This window comes from Erpetoichthys calabaricus, chromosome 3, assembly GCF_900747795.2.
Source record: "Erpetoichthys calabaricus chromosome 3, fErpCal1.3, whole genome shotgun sequence".
NCBI classification, from domain to species: domain Eukaryota; kingdom Metazoa; phylum Chordata; class Cladistia; order Polypteriformes; family Polypteridae; genus Erpetoichthys; species Erpetoichthys calabaricus.
Genome location: NC_041396.2, coordinates 92,168,624 through 92,185,848, shown reverse-complemented (window position 1 = coordinate 92,185,848; position 17,225 = coordinate 92,168,624). Strand labels below are relative to the sequence as shown.

Below are 17,225 nucleotides of genomic sequence, written 5' to 3'. Positions count from 1 at the left end.
GCTGGCAGAGCACTTGTTGAGCACATTGTGATGTGGAGACTCACCTCAATGATTGTCTTCTCTGACCACAATTCATACAGTAAAGAAGACTTTCGAGTAGTGGATTAAATAAAATGTTATTTTTCATTTGCACTATCCGGAAAAGGTTGTAGCTTAATCACAACTTTTCTGATTTGTCTGTATTTCATGTAGTAACTCATATGATCCAGGTCCAAACCTGGTTTTCTTGTTTTCATATTTGCCTTCTCTAGAAAAAAATGTCTATTTGTGCTAATAACTTTAACACTGCTTCAAAATAGCATGCTTCCAGTTTCAGCCTTCTTTTTCCTGCCATTTGGCTTTCATGTGAGAGACTTTTCTGTTTCATGAGATTAACAAATATGTATATTTTCATATTTTTCCTCTTCCACTTTAACCTATGATTGTAATGTAACAGTTTGAATTCTTGTAATTTTTGTTTTTGTTCTCATTTTGAATAATTGGTTTTTGTATTTTTATGTTATTTCAGTTGATTTTGTTAATTACAGGTTAATTATGCACTCTCTCTTTAAGTTTGTGTGTGTTCCTTGTGCTTTGTGGGTAGTTCCCCATGAGGCGAGGCCACTCTGTTGTCACTGATGCTGGGTCCTCCCTTCTGGATTTATATTCAAGCCAGAAGCAGGATTCGTCAGCCAAGCAATTTGTTCTGTGCAGTTTGAGTATTGGTATTGGATTTACTAATTTTGGATTCTCTTGCTTAGTCTAAGGGTTCTGTTTCTGGATTTTGGTTTGGGAGTTTGTTTATTTAGGATTGCTATTTAGGCAACTCCTTTTTGTCTCTTTTGCTCTGAGGACCTTTGCCTTGTATTTTTGCTTTTTTTGCTAATAAATCCTTCTTTTTATGAAGATCACCTTGAGACCCTTTTGGTTACAAGCTGAGGTTTACGTTATGATCCTCCTACTTGTGGAGCTTTTTGATATATTTTTAAGACTTTTAAGTTTCTTTTGGAAGGATTCAATCCCTTTTGGGCCTGATAGGCCTGAGGCAGGACAGTTAGGGTTGAAATAAAGTCCCATTGTGGTGAGGCCTCTGTAGGCAGGCAAACAAGGCCAGGCCCAGCCAATAAAGCTGTTTAGTGAAGCCTTTTAGGAGCCTAACTCCTCTAATTTGTCTCCAGTTCACAACAGTGATAGTTACTATTGTTCAGTTATAACAACTATCAACTTACTTCCACTTGCAGATTATACAGCTTTATTGTCTCCAAGTATTCTTACTTGAAAAGGAAAACAGCTAGAACCAGGCCATCATCTATGTTCTGTTGCAAACTCCAGTTGCAAACTCCGGATGGTCAACATAACAGTGACTCAAACACGACCATAGGTTACAGATTAAAAAAAAAGATACAGAAACATTCAGAATTAACAATTGTTAAAAAAAAAAAGAAAAAGTATGGACAGCATACCAAAAAGCAACAGTAAGAGCAGTCCTTGCTACATTAATGAATCTTTGGTCCTTAATTAAATTCTAAGAATGATAGGCTTCTTCAATATTGGCAAGGCAATCCTTTAAAAGCTTTGTGGGCTCTATACCTTGTAACAAAGTTACATAATGCCAAGTAACTGGAATATTTGTATTTGAAACATGTATAATATTTCTATTCTTGGTACATAATCTCTTTATATTCCCTTGCATCTACAGGTATGTTGTTCTGATTTTTTGATTATCTATTGTAGAAGATCAGCCCGGCTACAGACAGACACACAGACCCAGAATGTCCAGAACACACATGTCCTCCTCCACCCGACTCTGGCTTTCTTGCTGGAGTGAGGCGGCCTCTTTTATACCACACCCGGAAGTGTTCCAGGTGCTCCCTGATCACTGATCAGGTGTGGCGGAAGTGCTGCAGAAGAATCCGGCTCCTCTACTGGTAGCACCTCCAGGTGTGGTGGAAGTGCTGTAGACCACGGCTCTGGTGGTGGCCAAGGGCCTGAGCAGGGTGGAGCTTCTAAGCTCTAGTCCCGTTGCCCCGATGTGACCCAAGGGGGCTGCCCTCTCATGTCCCGGGGGAGGTACTGCTGGTGATATGCCCACTACCCCGGTCCTCTCCTCAAAAGGACGTCCCGGCCAGGCAAATTTCCCGGCCATCTATCACACCATGTACAAGTATAAAGATTGAATTGATTAAGGGTACACATCCCACTTCTTTAATTAGAGATGTCAACCATACCTGTGCCTGCAACAGGAAGCAATATTAAAGGACTTCCTTTCAACACCTAAGGAAGGGTTTTTTTAAATGATTTTTTCTTTGTTTGGATCAATCATGGAAAGACTGCATGAGACTTCATCCAAGAAGGTAGTCAACCATCAGGAAAGGAGGGGAGTGGAATTGTACCAGAAAATGTACCAAATGGTCATAAGAAAACCAAGTATGGAAGAAAGATTAGGGAGTTACCTTTAATAAGTAACAATGGAGGAGGTGGTCTGGGACCCCATGAAACCATTGACCTTAATTAGGTTGATTGTCCTAGACTTAGGGACTCAGTCATCTAATCGTATACAAACTTTAATGTAAAAAAAATAGATATGGTGCCTCTGAACCTCTTTATTTTATTTGAGGAGTGACTGGTTACAACTTAAAGGCTCTGTCTTCCTTAGTAGCTTTACTCATTCTGCCAGCTGTAAGAAGGCTTTCATCATGAGATTGAAATGCACACAATTACAAATGCTCTGAAGTACAAGCAATTACAAGTCCAATGAGGTCAAAAAAAGGGGTGCAAATCTATTTATTGCTTTTCCTTAAAAAGAGGACTTAAAATTAGGAAAAATCTGAAAAATTTGAATAACCTGACAGTAAAACAAAATATGCACTTCTTCTAAGTACAAATGAACAGTGGTGTCTCTGCATTAAGGACAAATTAGGCACTGCTCTCTCTTCTCCTGGCAGATGATATTGTTAGGGCAAATTTTAAAAAGTAGCAAACTTGTACCAGTAATTTAATGTATCTTTAAAATATTTAAAACAATCTCAAATGTTTCCAACCTATGCATATAAAATGCTATAGTCTGTCCTTCTGTCACATGATTACTACTGAGTTAGAACCTTGATCTTAATTGCTCTTAATGGTCTTTGTTGGATACATTCTGGAAATTCATAAAATATTAGGTAGCGGCAGCCTTGGCAAAGTGACCTGTGGGCATGTGTTCATCTTGGCAAAGTGATTGCAAAATCAAGTGACATGATGAAAAGGAAAGGAAAAGCAATGTCATCTTCTGAGCAACAAGCACATTACAGAAGGCAATTATGTGATAAAGAATGATAAAGAATAAGTAGACAACATGGCAAAGCACACAGACAAGCGAGAACAAACCCTGAATGTATCATGATATGTTCTTGAAATTTAAAATATTTTAGGTTGCAGCAACCTGGTGGCCAGAAAAGTTTATTGTAATAAAATCCAATTACATTGCTAGCCCCTCATGACAATGTACATTAATATTTCTGGGGAACAGCCCGGACAGACAGGTAGACGAGATGGTTTCACCACACACACGTTTATTTACATTATTTACATTCATCTTAGTGCACAATACCCAGTGCCGCAACACCAATCACCCCTTAAGTCCTGGCCACAACACAATGCCTTCTCCAAGTCTCTGGTCCGCCTCCACTCCTCTTCACCAAGCTTCTTCCTCTTCCACTTTCACCCAACTCTTCCCAATGACTGGAGGGAGGCAGCCCCTTTTATACACCCCCTGATGGACTCCAGGTGCATCCTAAGGAGCTTCTGTAGCCACACCCCTGTGTGGCGGAAGCTCTAGTGGTGTAGCCGGAAGTCCACCGGGTGTCCCCAATCCTCTTCCCCCCAGCACTTCCAGGTGTGGCGGAAGTACTGAGGTCCAGGGCTCCCAAGGCATCGGGGCCCCCAAAGCAACCAGGGAGGGCGCCCCCTCGTGTTCTGGAGGAGGCACAAGCCTCCGGTCCTCCTGGGCATCCCGGCCGGGCATGAACTCCAGCCGGGTACCACATGTTCATAATTCATTTTCAACTGTGGGGATTGTGTTTATTGATCAATCCACATTATTCTACTCCTCAAACCTTATTCAACATCAATAATATGTTTGTGTATTTATAGCAAAGTAGTTGTAAAACAAAGTGATAACCATCAAAAATGACATTTCAAAAAAGACTAGTAACATCTGCTGAGAATCAGTTTCTAGTCTAAAATAATTTTTTTGGAGAGTTTGTGGATTTTTTATTTTTGTTGGGCACCACTATCCTGTTTCTGGAATTCTTGGGAAGTCTCTTTGAGCCTGCGGTATTCTAGGAGTACCTTTGCTTGTGTGAATGTTTTCCTGAACTTTCAGTTCTAGCTTTGGGTTTAAAGGATAGCTTTTAAGGGACCCTGCAGTTGATTTTTTGTAATGCAGTTTAAAGGTATGTGAACTTGTTCACTTGTATTGCTATTTTGGAGTGGTCATCAACATTATCGACTTACAGTATGTACAATGTAATTTAGCACTTTACTCGTTGAACAAAAATGGAAAAGTTATTAATATTATATTGCATTCCTGCCTTTGTTGTTGAGTATTTGATGCTGATGTTGCAATATCTTTTAAGAATTGTCATTTAGTGGTTGTACTGTAAAACAAAATATTTTATTAGATCTTCATTTTATGTAATCTGCTTATCGCATTATTTGTCTAACATTTCATTGTAACTTGTTCTGGTAGCCTCAGCCCTTGTTCCTTCATGTGTACTTTAAAACAGTTGCTCTCCTTCCTCAGCAGCCCTCCAAAATTATTCTGACTGCTCCAATCTTTAACTCCTCTTTCCATTTGGCTCTTATGATCTACTGTATTTTTCTTGATCTCTTTCCAGCACTTTCATGCTGCATGCTCAGTTTACACTGCTCACTTCTGGTCATAGGCAACACCATCTACTCTCACTTTCACTAAATCTAAGCCAGGTGTCCATATACCCAGGCCAATGAATTTAAGAAGAGAAGCATGTTTTTGTTGTTCTCTAAGTTTTTGATCATCTCTCATTCCCTAACTCACTCATATATTGGCTTCTCAGAATGGCAAATAATATTGCAGTAATAAAGCATGGAAACCTGAAATCAAGAGTGCTATCAACCAGAGTTTTTTTTTTTTTGATTTTTAGGAAAATCCACGCAAGTAACAACCACAAGCAACACAGTGACCAGTAAGGCTTTGAATGAACAAAAGCAAACTACAAGTACTTCTGAGAAGTCGTAAGAATCTTTTTAAATTTTTAACTTGCATTTTTTAATGTTCTAAAGTTGTGGAGGACAGAGTGGAAAAGTGAATAGCACTGTTATCTCTCAGTCCTGAGATTGAATCCTCGTGCAGAAATGATATGTGTGAAATTTAAATGTTCTCTTTGTATCTGTGTGGATTTTCCTCAAGCACACTGTTTATCCTCTCCCATTCCAAAGTTTTTCAGATAACACTAAACACACTTGAGGTAAGTGGATGTGTCCATTGATGGTGTGGCTTTATATTCATGATGGGTACCTGCTTTGCACCTCATGCTAATGGAATAGGCTCATTCAGAAGTTAAGTATTTCTAAACTTTCTATGCTCATGTGTGAGTCAACAACATCAAAAAACATAGTCACCTTTTCTTCAAAGATTTTCCCACTTCTTGTTTAATAAAGGTCGTCCAGCAAATCCTACTTCTGAACAGTGTTATTTGTGAATTTTACAGAAATATTCTTTCTATGAATGATGTTGCTGCTTGTGAATATCAATATTTCACAAGTCAGTTTGAATAAACTCAAATAAGGATATAGATTTTCAAATAAATAAAAAATAAAGGTATTTTTCACCTCATATCTGGAGGCAAAAAGGCATGAAAGGACTGATTCATATGAGACTGGTGGATATAGAGATTGATGCCCATTAGAAGTGATATGAAAAAAAAAGCTTATGCTGACAGTATCTCTTAAAACCTTACACAAAGACAGCCTTCCTGGTGGAATATCATGACATCACAACCTTAACAAGAATAATAAGTATAAGCCTGCAACAGTAGCGTGGTGTTACGATTTATACCGTCTGATGATAGACTTATTTTACTCTGGAGACCCTAGGATCACACCCAGCTTTGACCTGGCATGCATACACTCACATACAAAAACAATGATAAAGAAGCTTATTGAATGGATAAACAATAAAGATAAGAGAATATATTAAGTAAATAATGAAGGAAAGAAAAACAATTAGTAAACAAACAACGTGTATGCAAAAGCCCTCCCCAATTCCCAGACAACAATAATTATTTACAAACACTACACAATGAAACCTAAGAATACACTAAGCACTAGATAATAAACAGTCAAAACTTATGCCACAGTCCAAAACACGGCCCGGTAAAACAGGTATGGATAATGTGAGAATGAATTGAGATGCCAAGTGAGAAGTTTAGTGAATTTTATGAAAGTTTTGTCCTACCATGTTCCAGTTGCTTTGTGAAGATCTGTAGAGTTGGGAGTGCTCCTCAGATGAAAATGTTTACCAACTCAGATGAAATTACATGAACAAGCAGGCACAGGGCAAGCACATAAATCCAGAATGAAACTAATCCAAGGTGGTTGTAGTTGAATTCAATAGAGTGTGATGCGTAGAAGCAAATGTATACAGATAGTCATTAACTTCTCTGCCTCTTTCTGGCTCCTTTTTAAAAGAACCACTAAGTTATCCTTATTCCTGTGCCCTCTGAATCTTCCCAATGGTGTAATACTGCTGGGGTTGCTGAGTTGTGTGCAATTTAAGTAGAACTGCTACAGGCTCCTTCTAGTAGCAGATACACTTTATAGCTGCAAGAACATTGGAACAACTGTGTTTGCCCATGGCACTTGGCAGTATAGTATTTGTAAAATATACTGTAATAGCGACATGGATCTCTAATTATGCTGACTTGAAAAGTAGACTATGCATAGGCAACAGCAACAGAATGTTCAAGCACATGGATAGCTATTGTGTAGGCCCATAACTGACATATGCAATATAGCCACATAGACCACGTTAAAGACATTTATGACCAACTGAATCCTACATATGACACAGTCTTGCTTCCTAGATAGACTCCTTCATGTATTAACACAGGAGAAAAAAAAACATTGCATGCCATATCACATTTTGAGGCAATTTAAAGATTTTTACTAATAGTTTAAATTTATTTTATCTATTAGTTGAAATTGTATTCATTTACTTTGTGCTTTTTTGTGCAGTGACAGTATAGCATATAATTGACACATGAAATAAGTGGGATCGATTTTTCTGTTATCAGCAGTATGCTTTTCTGACATGGATGCTGGGATGAAGCCAACAAAGAGATACTTTAAACTTGTTTGTTAAATGTCAACTAAGACAGAACTTTGAGAAACACTTGCAAAGCTCAGTTTTTCTTTACCTTCGTCATTCATTATTTTGTTTGTAACTGAACTAAGACTGATTGTTTTTGGAAAACATGCCCCTGTACCGGAAGTTTCATTTAACTTTGTTGGCACCTTTATTATTGCATGTCGGCCCTCGCAATTCACTGGTTAATGATTTTGTGAATCCATCATATCTGAAGGGTTGTCATCAACAATTTAAATGAAATTATTTTACAAGTTTGGTGACCTATTGTGGAAAACCATAGAAGATGCTATTGCTTAAGTGCTACTTAAATGAACTGCAGATCCCAGCAATCATGGGAGTACTGCATCATCGGGCAGCTTCCACGAGAGATGCTGTGTGAAAAAAGTTGCAGGCACTAGTTTTAAAAGTGAGCCATTAGAAGCCAGCAGGATAGCTATCAGTGGTGTTGTTTTGTTTCAACACATCACTGCACAACTGGATGACACTTACACCCATCAGATTACAGTTTTTATTGGATTTATGTTCTTTTCTTGTGCCTGCTTGTTGGTTGATTTTATCAGGGTTGGAAAACATCTTCATCTGGGGAGCGCTTCCAACTTCTACAAATCTTCACTTATATTGGCATCACAGTATGATAAAACTTTATATAACTTTCAGGAGGATTTTCACTTATCTCATTTCATAACTACACCACAATTATCTACATCTAAGAAACTGGACTGTGTTGTGAGAGTTTATCATTTTATGCTTAATTTTTTCATGAATCACTTTTACATCTGTAATATTAATCATTTTTCTCATTTACTACCTTAAATATACACATTGTGGTGGATGGCTGGGGACCCTACCCAGCCGGGACACCAGGAAGGACCAGGAGAGAGACAATACCTCCCCCGGGCCATAGTTCACCGGGGGGACACGGGAGCAGAGCTTGGAAGCTCAACCCTGCTGGAGCCCATGGCCACTGCTCCCCTGGTAGAGCCTTGAATTGCAGCACTTCCACCACAACAGGAAGTGCTGCCAGAACGGGAACTAAGTATGCCCGGAGTGCTTCCGGGTGCAAGGGCAGCACTTCCGCCACACCGGGAAGTACTGCCGGAAGATCATCATGGAGCACCTGGAGCACATCCGGGGCATTATAAAAGGGGACACCTCACTCCAGTAGATGAGAGTCGGGAGGATGTGGACAGAGATTGGGAGGAGAGGAGAGAGGGCGAAAGAAAAAGAAGAGAAAGAAGGGATTGAGGATTTGGTTTTGGGCATTGTGTGGTAATGTGTATTACCAGAATTGTAATAAATGTGTGTGTTTTTGGACATCTGGTGTCTGTCTGTCTGTGTCTGGGGGCTGGTCTTCCACAACACAAATTCATTATAAGTTACATTTTGTGAAAGGTTATAGTTCACTAAAGAACTGCTAAATTACTCTTTGGCTTGGCAGCCAGGCTAGCCCACATGATTTGCTTTTGCACTATCTCACAACATTTGGATCTTATTGAGTGCAATAAACTTAGAATATACAGTAATCATGGGCCTATAATGTATTTGAGGATTTTTGTATTTATGGGTGTCCTATGCCCCTAACCCCGAATCACAAGGGATAACTGTTTTCCTTTGATATTTTATATTAGATTACATGAACTTTATTAGTCCCAAGGGTATATTGCACAAACATAAACAAGATACTGACTAACAGAACAAATAGTTCAATCAATCTAACGAGACTTGATTTTATTTTGGAAGAATTAAATGGATAGGATGGGTGAGCTCTTTTGGGCTACATGGCCTGTTCCAGATTGGTCTAACTCTCTAATCAATAGATAAATTAATAAATGAGTAAATAAATGTATATTGTGCAGAAATTGTAAAATTAACTTGGAGTATAAGCATTTAGCTTGGGACATTGGAAATAAGCATTTAGTTGCCTGATAGCTGCAAGCAGAAGGATCCCCAGAGGCACTTCTCAGCACACAATGGTGAAATTTGTCTGATGCTAAAAGTGCTCCAAAGGATCACCTCCTGGAGGGGATGACACAGATATTTCATGATGGCATCTGGTTTTACCAACATCCTCTCTTCCACAACAGCTTCCAATGTGTCCAGGGTTCTCCCTGTGATGAAGCAGGCTTCCCGCATTGTTCAGGCATTGGCAACTCATGTTGCTTTCCCAGGAGACCACAGCATAGAACAATACATCCACATCCTACCCCTGTATGGTGACTGGTCACAGAGGGTCTTTTGGATACAAGATGTCCATCACCCACTTTGTTGTCTTTTTGGCGTTGAGTTGCAGGTGGTTCTGCCTGCACCACAAGACAAAGCCCTCTACAATCCTCTAGTACTCTGACCCATATCCATTATTAATGAAAACCATGATGGAGGAGTCATCTGAGAATTTCTGTAGGTGGAAAGCACTGGTATTATACTGGAAATCTCTTGTGTCAAGAGTAAACAAGAAGGGAGACAGGACAGTTCCTTGAGATGCTCCAGGATTACACACTACCATTTCTGATGCACAGTCCCTAAGCCTCACAAACTGCAGTCTGTTGGTCAGGTAGATAGATAGATAGATAGATAGATAGATAGATAGATAGATAGATAGATAGATAGATAGATAGATAGATAGATAGATAGATAGATAGATAGATAGATAGATAGATAGATAGATACTTTATTAAAGTCCATGATTTAGAAGATTGTAGGGGCATTAACATGTATAATCATGAGCTTTTTATCCAGACAATGAGAAACAATACACTAGAAAATGTGAATGATATAAAAATGCATTAAGAATTCTTATGTAGGAGATACACATCCTAACTAAGACAAGACACAAGACAAGTAGGACTTCTTTATGGGATTCATGGAAGAAATTGTCCAATTCAAGAGAACATTTCATCATAGATTAAGGAAATGTTGGATGAGAAATAAAGATTAATTCAAAAGTTAAATAAGTAAGACAGTCTGTGTAGTTTCATTTTATTTGTAAATCTGTGTATTCGGGTAACAATAATTTACAGTTATAATATGCATGATACAAGTTTCAAAGTATTGTAATATCATATTATCATATCACCTTAATCTAATTCAGAGTCTAACCCTACAGAACTGACTGTAAGGCAAAAACATATTCACTAATCCATTGTAAAGTGTATGTTAATCAGAAACAACTTTTTTATTTTTAGAAAACATATTAATAAAAATGGTATATTTATGTGTGTTTGAATATATGTATTTTTCTCTGCTTAATTTTCTAGTAGCACAAACCATTTGGTGCTGCCATTTTGTATATTTTTTGGAACATTAGTTCTTCTGCTCCTACTGACCGTAATTGTCAGAATTAAAATAAATGGTAAGTAAGATCACAGCTTTTGAATAGTAAAACAAATAGTAAATGTAAAAACTGGTTAATATTGATAAAGGAAGCATTTTTTAGAAATATTTTAGCGGTTCCCTGATTTGATACAGAAAGCCTTCTCCATTGAAGAAAGGTTATCCACAAAATAAAGATGCTCATAAAAACCACAAGACTGAAAGCTCATTTTGAATCTTTTTTCACTTTAAGTACAACATTAGCCAGTGAACAAGCCATTACTGGGTTGGACTCATGATACATGAATGAAGGGGTATATGGGTCTTCAATTTAAATGCTCAGTCCCATTTGAGCATGTCATGTTTTAACACACGAGAGCATTTTCCAGAAGTGGCATACAAATTCAAAGAAATTCAAAGATTACTTTTATTTCCTGGAATTCAAGTATTTAATAAATGCTAATGTACACCACAAATTACATTTATTGATTATTTTTCTACAACTGCCTCAGTAGTGAGTCAAGGATCATAAGACCAAATGAAGGTTTGATGGCCATAACAAAGTCCAGTGCAGAGTGAACATTTGGACTACTTGCAGTGATTGTGGTATCAATCAAATGCAGCAGGTTCCATTATTGAACTGAGCATTAAAGAAATCATAAAGGTAGCAATACAAATCAGGATCAATGAAATCAGCATAAACTACAAAAGCAAGGAATGGCCACCATTTACAAAGGCAAGAATGTAGTTCTAAATCACAAAACACACAAGGAAAATAAAAGCCCTGAAGTTAAATGGAGTTGTGTTTCTTTCTTATATCTTCACTGACTATTAGCAGCTTGTTAATTATTGTAGTAAGTGTATTCAAGCCAACTGAACTGTTGTCTAGTGTCATGATTCTGAGCTCTTTTCTATAAAAATCTAAGTTTTCATAACCACCCTAGCCACAAGTATAACCTATGCCATGACCGATCCCTATTTACATACAACTGCACCACTGATTAAGTGTTTAAATGCAAATTCATACTGCAGCTGCTACAACGATCCAAGACACGGATTCACCACCAATATTTTTCCATCTATTTATTTATTTATGTTTCTGTTCCAATTTCTGTGCCAATTCCAACCTTAGGACAAATAAAGTTCTATCTATCTATCTATCTATCTATCTATCTATCTATCTATCTATCTATCTATCTATCTATCTATCTATCATACATTGCTTTATATACAGTATCTATTTATCGATTATAGACTGCTTTACATATCTAACTATTTCAGAGTGCTTCACATATATATCTATGTACAGTATCTATTACAGACTGCTTTTCATATTTATCTATAAATTATAGTCTGCTTTACATACCTATCAATTATAGACTGCTTTACATACTGTATCTATCTATCTGTCTATTATAAACTGCTATACTTATCTATCTATCTTACATACTGTATCTATCTGTCTATTATAGACTGATATACTTATCTATCTATCTATCTATCTATCTATCTATCTATCTATCTATCTATCTATCTATCTATCTATCTATCTATCTATCTATCTATCTATCTATCTATCTAATAAATTGAATAGTCAAAACTGCAACAAAGAACTCCTATTAGAAGTGAAGCAAAAGTGCAATGAGGATGAAGAAGTGAAAAATTATTCCTTACAAGCAGGTTAATCGTTTTTGTAACAAACTAGTTGGCATATATTGAACCATTAAGAAACAACTGGATAAGATACTGGAAAATGTAACTATTAACTAAGAAACTGGGTGACCTGGACTGAGTGTTCTTCTCTCATTTCTGAACTTCCCCAGGCTCTGGGTTGAAAGGAAAGCCAATTACAGCCACAGTAATTCAAATTATTACAATTACAATGATTGCAAATGATTACAATTACAATGATTGCAAACACCTACTCCTTCCTGTTATATACTTTGCTGTTTTATTCTATTATTAAGACTCAGAACAGCAAGATAGTCCATTACTAATCCAGTTCACATTTTTATACAAGATATCATAATACACACTCCATCCCATAATAAACAGTCAGTTCTTTCAACTTCATATTTTAAAGTAGCATGCATAATCTGCATGTGCTCTATGTGCTATTCCATGTGTCTTTGGTTCTCTCTGTGAAGAGAAATGCTTTGCCATTCACTGATTAGAAGCCCATTAATCTTTTTTTGGGATTACCATTATCATTTTATTATTTTGTAGTCTATGCTGTTTTCATTTGCTAATCCAGTTTCTTCAAACACCCAATGTTTTTGTAGTGTGAGGTTTATTGACAACTGTACATTTGTCTCGTGTGTGGGGGTTGTTTTCTGCTTTTGGATATGCAAAACCTCATAAAAGAAAAAAGTGAGTTTAAAAATGGATGAATACAGAATGTGAGTCAATTTGGAAGATCATTTTATTAGTATACAACATACAGTCATATAACCTAGAGGTAACCATAAAACAAAGAATACCTTTTTATTTACATTTCCGGTCTCTAGCAATGAGGTTTCTGTTGTTAGTTCTCCATTATCTTTCCCCCATTATCATCATCAGCACCATAAACTATAAGTGCTAGGAAACATTTTCATACTACCATACATGTTTTTTTTTGTTTTGTTTTTGTTATGTTGCTTTTCAAATAAAGAATGGCTTGGTTTTAGTGTTAAAAACAAATCCTTACTCATTGAAAGTTTTTAGGTTAGAGATAATAGAAGGAAGAAGATGACAGCATTTGAAAACATGAAAACAAGTCCAAGAAGGTGCTTGGGTCAGTATAAATAATGAGTCTTTTGTTTATTCTTGCAGAAAGAAGAAAAAAAGAAGCCTCAAGAGCAGAGGTACTGGTAAACTTTTCTATGTTTGTCTTTCTACTACTTGAATAATAAAGCATAATCATTAGTAGAATTAAATTAAAAAGTAGAAATTAAATCTGCAGCCCAAAAACACAAAAAGCTCTCATGCAAGGAAAATGTATTTCTTGCATAATGCAATAAATGGGAGTTGGTGGAGGATCTACCACTCTTGCAATTTGTGTTTTTGAAATGTCAATATTTTTTACCCTTAGCCCACACAATCTCTTTCTCTCTCTCTCTCTTTCTTTCTCTTTCTCTGTAAAACAGGGGACACCATTCTGTGTCACCATTAAATGCCAGCACGCTAAACAAGTAGATCTAGACCGAACTCCCTGGGTTGGTGGCCCTCTTGAATATGTAGGTCTTCAGAAAGGGGAGGGTTCAGCAGAGAGGACAATGGAGGTGATGTCAGCATTGGAGTGGTGGTTAGGCTTCTATTCTGCAGAGGGACAAAGAGACAAGGCATTAAACCACAGTGCCAACACATGGTTCAGCAGGTTATGGCCATCACCTCAGCCCTTAAGCTGTCCTCCATGCGTATGCACATGACTATATACAGTGGTGTGAAAAACTATTTGCCCCCTTACTGATTTCTTATTCTTTTGCATGTTTGTCACACAAAATGTTTCTGATCATCAAACACATTTAACCATTAGTCAAATATAACACACGTAAACACAAAATGCAGTTTGTAAATGGTGGTTTTTATTATTTAGGGAGAAAAAAAAATCAAACCTACATGGCCCTGTGTGAAAAAGTAATTGCCCCCTGAACCTAATAACTGGTTGGGCCACCCTTAGCAGCAATAACTGCAATCAAGCGTTTGCGATAACTTGCAATGAGTCTTTTACAGCGCTCTGGAGGAATTTTGGACCACTCATCTTTGCAAAATTGTTGTAATTCAGCTTTATTTGAGGGTTTTCTAGCATGAACCGCCTTTTTAAGGTCATGCCATAGCATCTCAATTGGATTCAGGTCAGGACTTTGACTAGGCCACTCCAAAGTCTTCATTTTGTTTTTCTTCAGCCATTCAGAGGTGGATTTGCTGGTGTGTTTTGGGTCATTGTCCTGTTGCAGCACCCAAGATCGCTTCAGCTTGAGTTGACGAACAGATGGCCGGACATTCTCCTTCAGGATTTTTTGATAGACAGTAGAATTCATGGTTCCATCTATCACAGCAAGCCTTCCAGGTCCTGAAGCAGCAAAACAACCCCAGACCATCACACTACCACCACCATATTTTACTGTTGGTATGATGTTCTTTTTCTGAAATGCTGTGTTCCTTTTACGCCAGATGTAACGGGACATTTGCCTTCCAAAAAGTTCAACTTTTGACTCATCAGTCCACAAGGTATTTTCCCAAAAGTCTTGGCAATCATTGAGATGTTTCTTAGCAAAATTGAGACGAGCCCTAATGTTCTTTTTGCTTAACAGTGGTTTGCGTCTTGGAAATCTGCCATGCAGGCCGTTTTTGCCCAGTCTCTTTCTTATGGTGGAGTCGTGAACACTGACCTTAATTGAGGCAAGTGAGGCCTGCAGTTCTTTAGACGTTGTCCTGGGGTCTTTTGTGACCTCTCGGATGAGTCGTCTCTGCGCTCTTGGGGTAATTTTGGTCGGCCGGCCACTCCTGGGAAGGTTCACCACTGTTCCATGTTTTTGCCATTTGTGGATAATGGCTCTCACTGTGGTTCGCTGGAGTCCCAAAGCTTTAGAAATGGCTTTATAACCTTTACCAGACTGATAGATCTCAATTACTTCTGTTCTCATTTGTTCCTGAATTTCTTTGGATCTTGGCATGATGTCTAGCTTTTGAGGTGCTTTTGGTCTACTTCTCTTTGTCAGGCAGCTCCTATTTAAGTGATTTCTTGATTGAAACAGGTGTGGCAGTAATCAGGCCTGGGGGTGGCTACGGAAATTGAACTCAGGTGTGATACACCACAGTTAGGTTATTTTTTAACAAGGGGGCAATTACTTTTTCACACAGGGCCATGTAGGTTTGGATTTTTTTTCTCCCTAAATAATAAAAACCATCATTTAAAAACTGCATTTTGTGTTTACTTGTGTTATATTTGACTAATGGTTAAATGTGTTTGATGATCAGAAACATTTTGTGTGACAAACATACAAAAGAATAAGAAATCAGGAAGGGGGCAAATAGTTTTTCACACCACTGTATATGTTCCCTATAAAATCCTACATTCTTTGACTGATCTGAATTTTTTGAATAGTTGCTCTCTAGGACCATATAGACAAGATAGACATTTTAGGACCCAAAATCTGGACCCAGGAGGTCCCAGCAAGTTTTTTTTTTTTCTTTGCTGCAGTTTGAACACCACAGCCAACTACTTTCTCAGAGCATGTGATATATCTGATCAGACTGACAAAATAAACAGAGCTTAACATTGCTTATCCGGGTAATGCTATGTGCTGCTCTAGTCTAATGTATTATAAAAAGGAGTATCATGTGCTTTTGCAGGGGGTTGTAAGGTGAGACTTGATTGAAAGTGTCAATGCAGTACAATACAAAGGAAAATCACTATTATGAAGAAAATAATGTCAGCTTTTCTTCATAATTTAAAAACTATGAACAGTCCACTTTCAACTAAGAGGACGAGTCAGACATGACAGAATCCATGGTTACAAACCCACAAAGAATTATCGTAACTCTTGAATCCAATCAAACCAAACAAAGAACAAATTCTTGAACTCACAAGAGAAGAGACATTGATAGAGAGGCAGTATGGATGATAGATGGGACAGCAAGCAATAACAACATTGTCACCATTTAAAAAAATGCATAAACCTTTCTTTAACCCATTATACAAATATAAATTGTAACTTTATGCACATACAGATTCATATTCAGTTCAATATTAAATTCAAGAATACAAATCTTTATGAGTGCTTTCATAACAATACAACTTTAGATAAGCTGAGAGAACATTAGAAACTGAATCTTAACACCAGGTAGGATGTAGCTTCCTAAAACTGTGGTAACCACTGACTACTTTAATTCGGAACTGTGTATGGAGTTTATTTCTTAACTTAGATTGTCAAAATTTGCCATTGGTTAGACCCTACCCAGAAGTCCTCCCTTGGCTGCATTTTTAGTAATGCTCTTTGTATTTAGTATATTACTGTTCAACAGTTTTACACCATCCTGACAAGCATTAATATTCATTTTTTAATACATATTTTGCTATAATACTAGATGGCGCATCATGGCTTAATGAACACTGACTGTGCCATACTATCCAACATTTATTTGTATAGCATGCTTTCATACAAATGATGTAGCTCAAAGTGGTTTACAGGATGAAGAAAGAAAAAAATATATAAAAATTAGGCAATGCTAATTAACAAAGAATAAAGTAAGGTCCGAAGGCCAGGGAGAACAGAAAAAAAACTCCAGAGGGCTAGAAAAAAAAACAAAATCTGCAGGGGTTCCAAGATCATGACACCACCCAGCCCCCACTGGGCATTCTACCTAACATCAATGATCTCAATCAGTCCTCATGGTTTTCAGGCTCCACATGGAAGCATTAGACAATGATGGTCATGTGGACATCTGGCCTTTGTGAAAAAGAGACCAGAGAGACAGATTAAGGGTTGGGGAACTGTCCCCATATACTGTAGGTGAACCAAATATTTGCTTTTTTATACAGCATTGCAAGAGTTAGCATATA

General features: G+C 37.5%; 1 protein-coding gene across 3 annotated transcripts in view; it reads left to right on the top strand.

Moving 5' to 3' along the window:
- LOC114649309 (polymeric immunoglobulin receptor-like) overlaps positions 1 to 17,225 on the top strand; it is a 178,635-nt gene that overhangs the window by 138,728 nt on the left and 22,682 nt on the right. For all 3 annotated transcript variants that reach the window (XM_051925650.1, XM_028798812.2, XM_051925651.1), the window contains exons 8-10: positions 5,145 to 5,235; positions 10,624 to 10,718; positions 13,493 to 13,524. In XM_051925650.1, the coding sequence (XP_051781610.1) occupies positions 5,145 to 5,235; positions 10,624 to 10,718; positions 13,493 to 13,524 (218 nt within the window). The remainder of the gene's footprint in view (positions 1 to 5,144; positions 5,236 to 10,623; positions 10,719 to 13,492; positions 13,525 to 17,225) is intronic.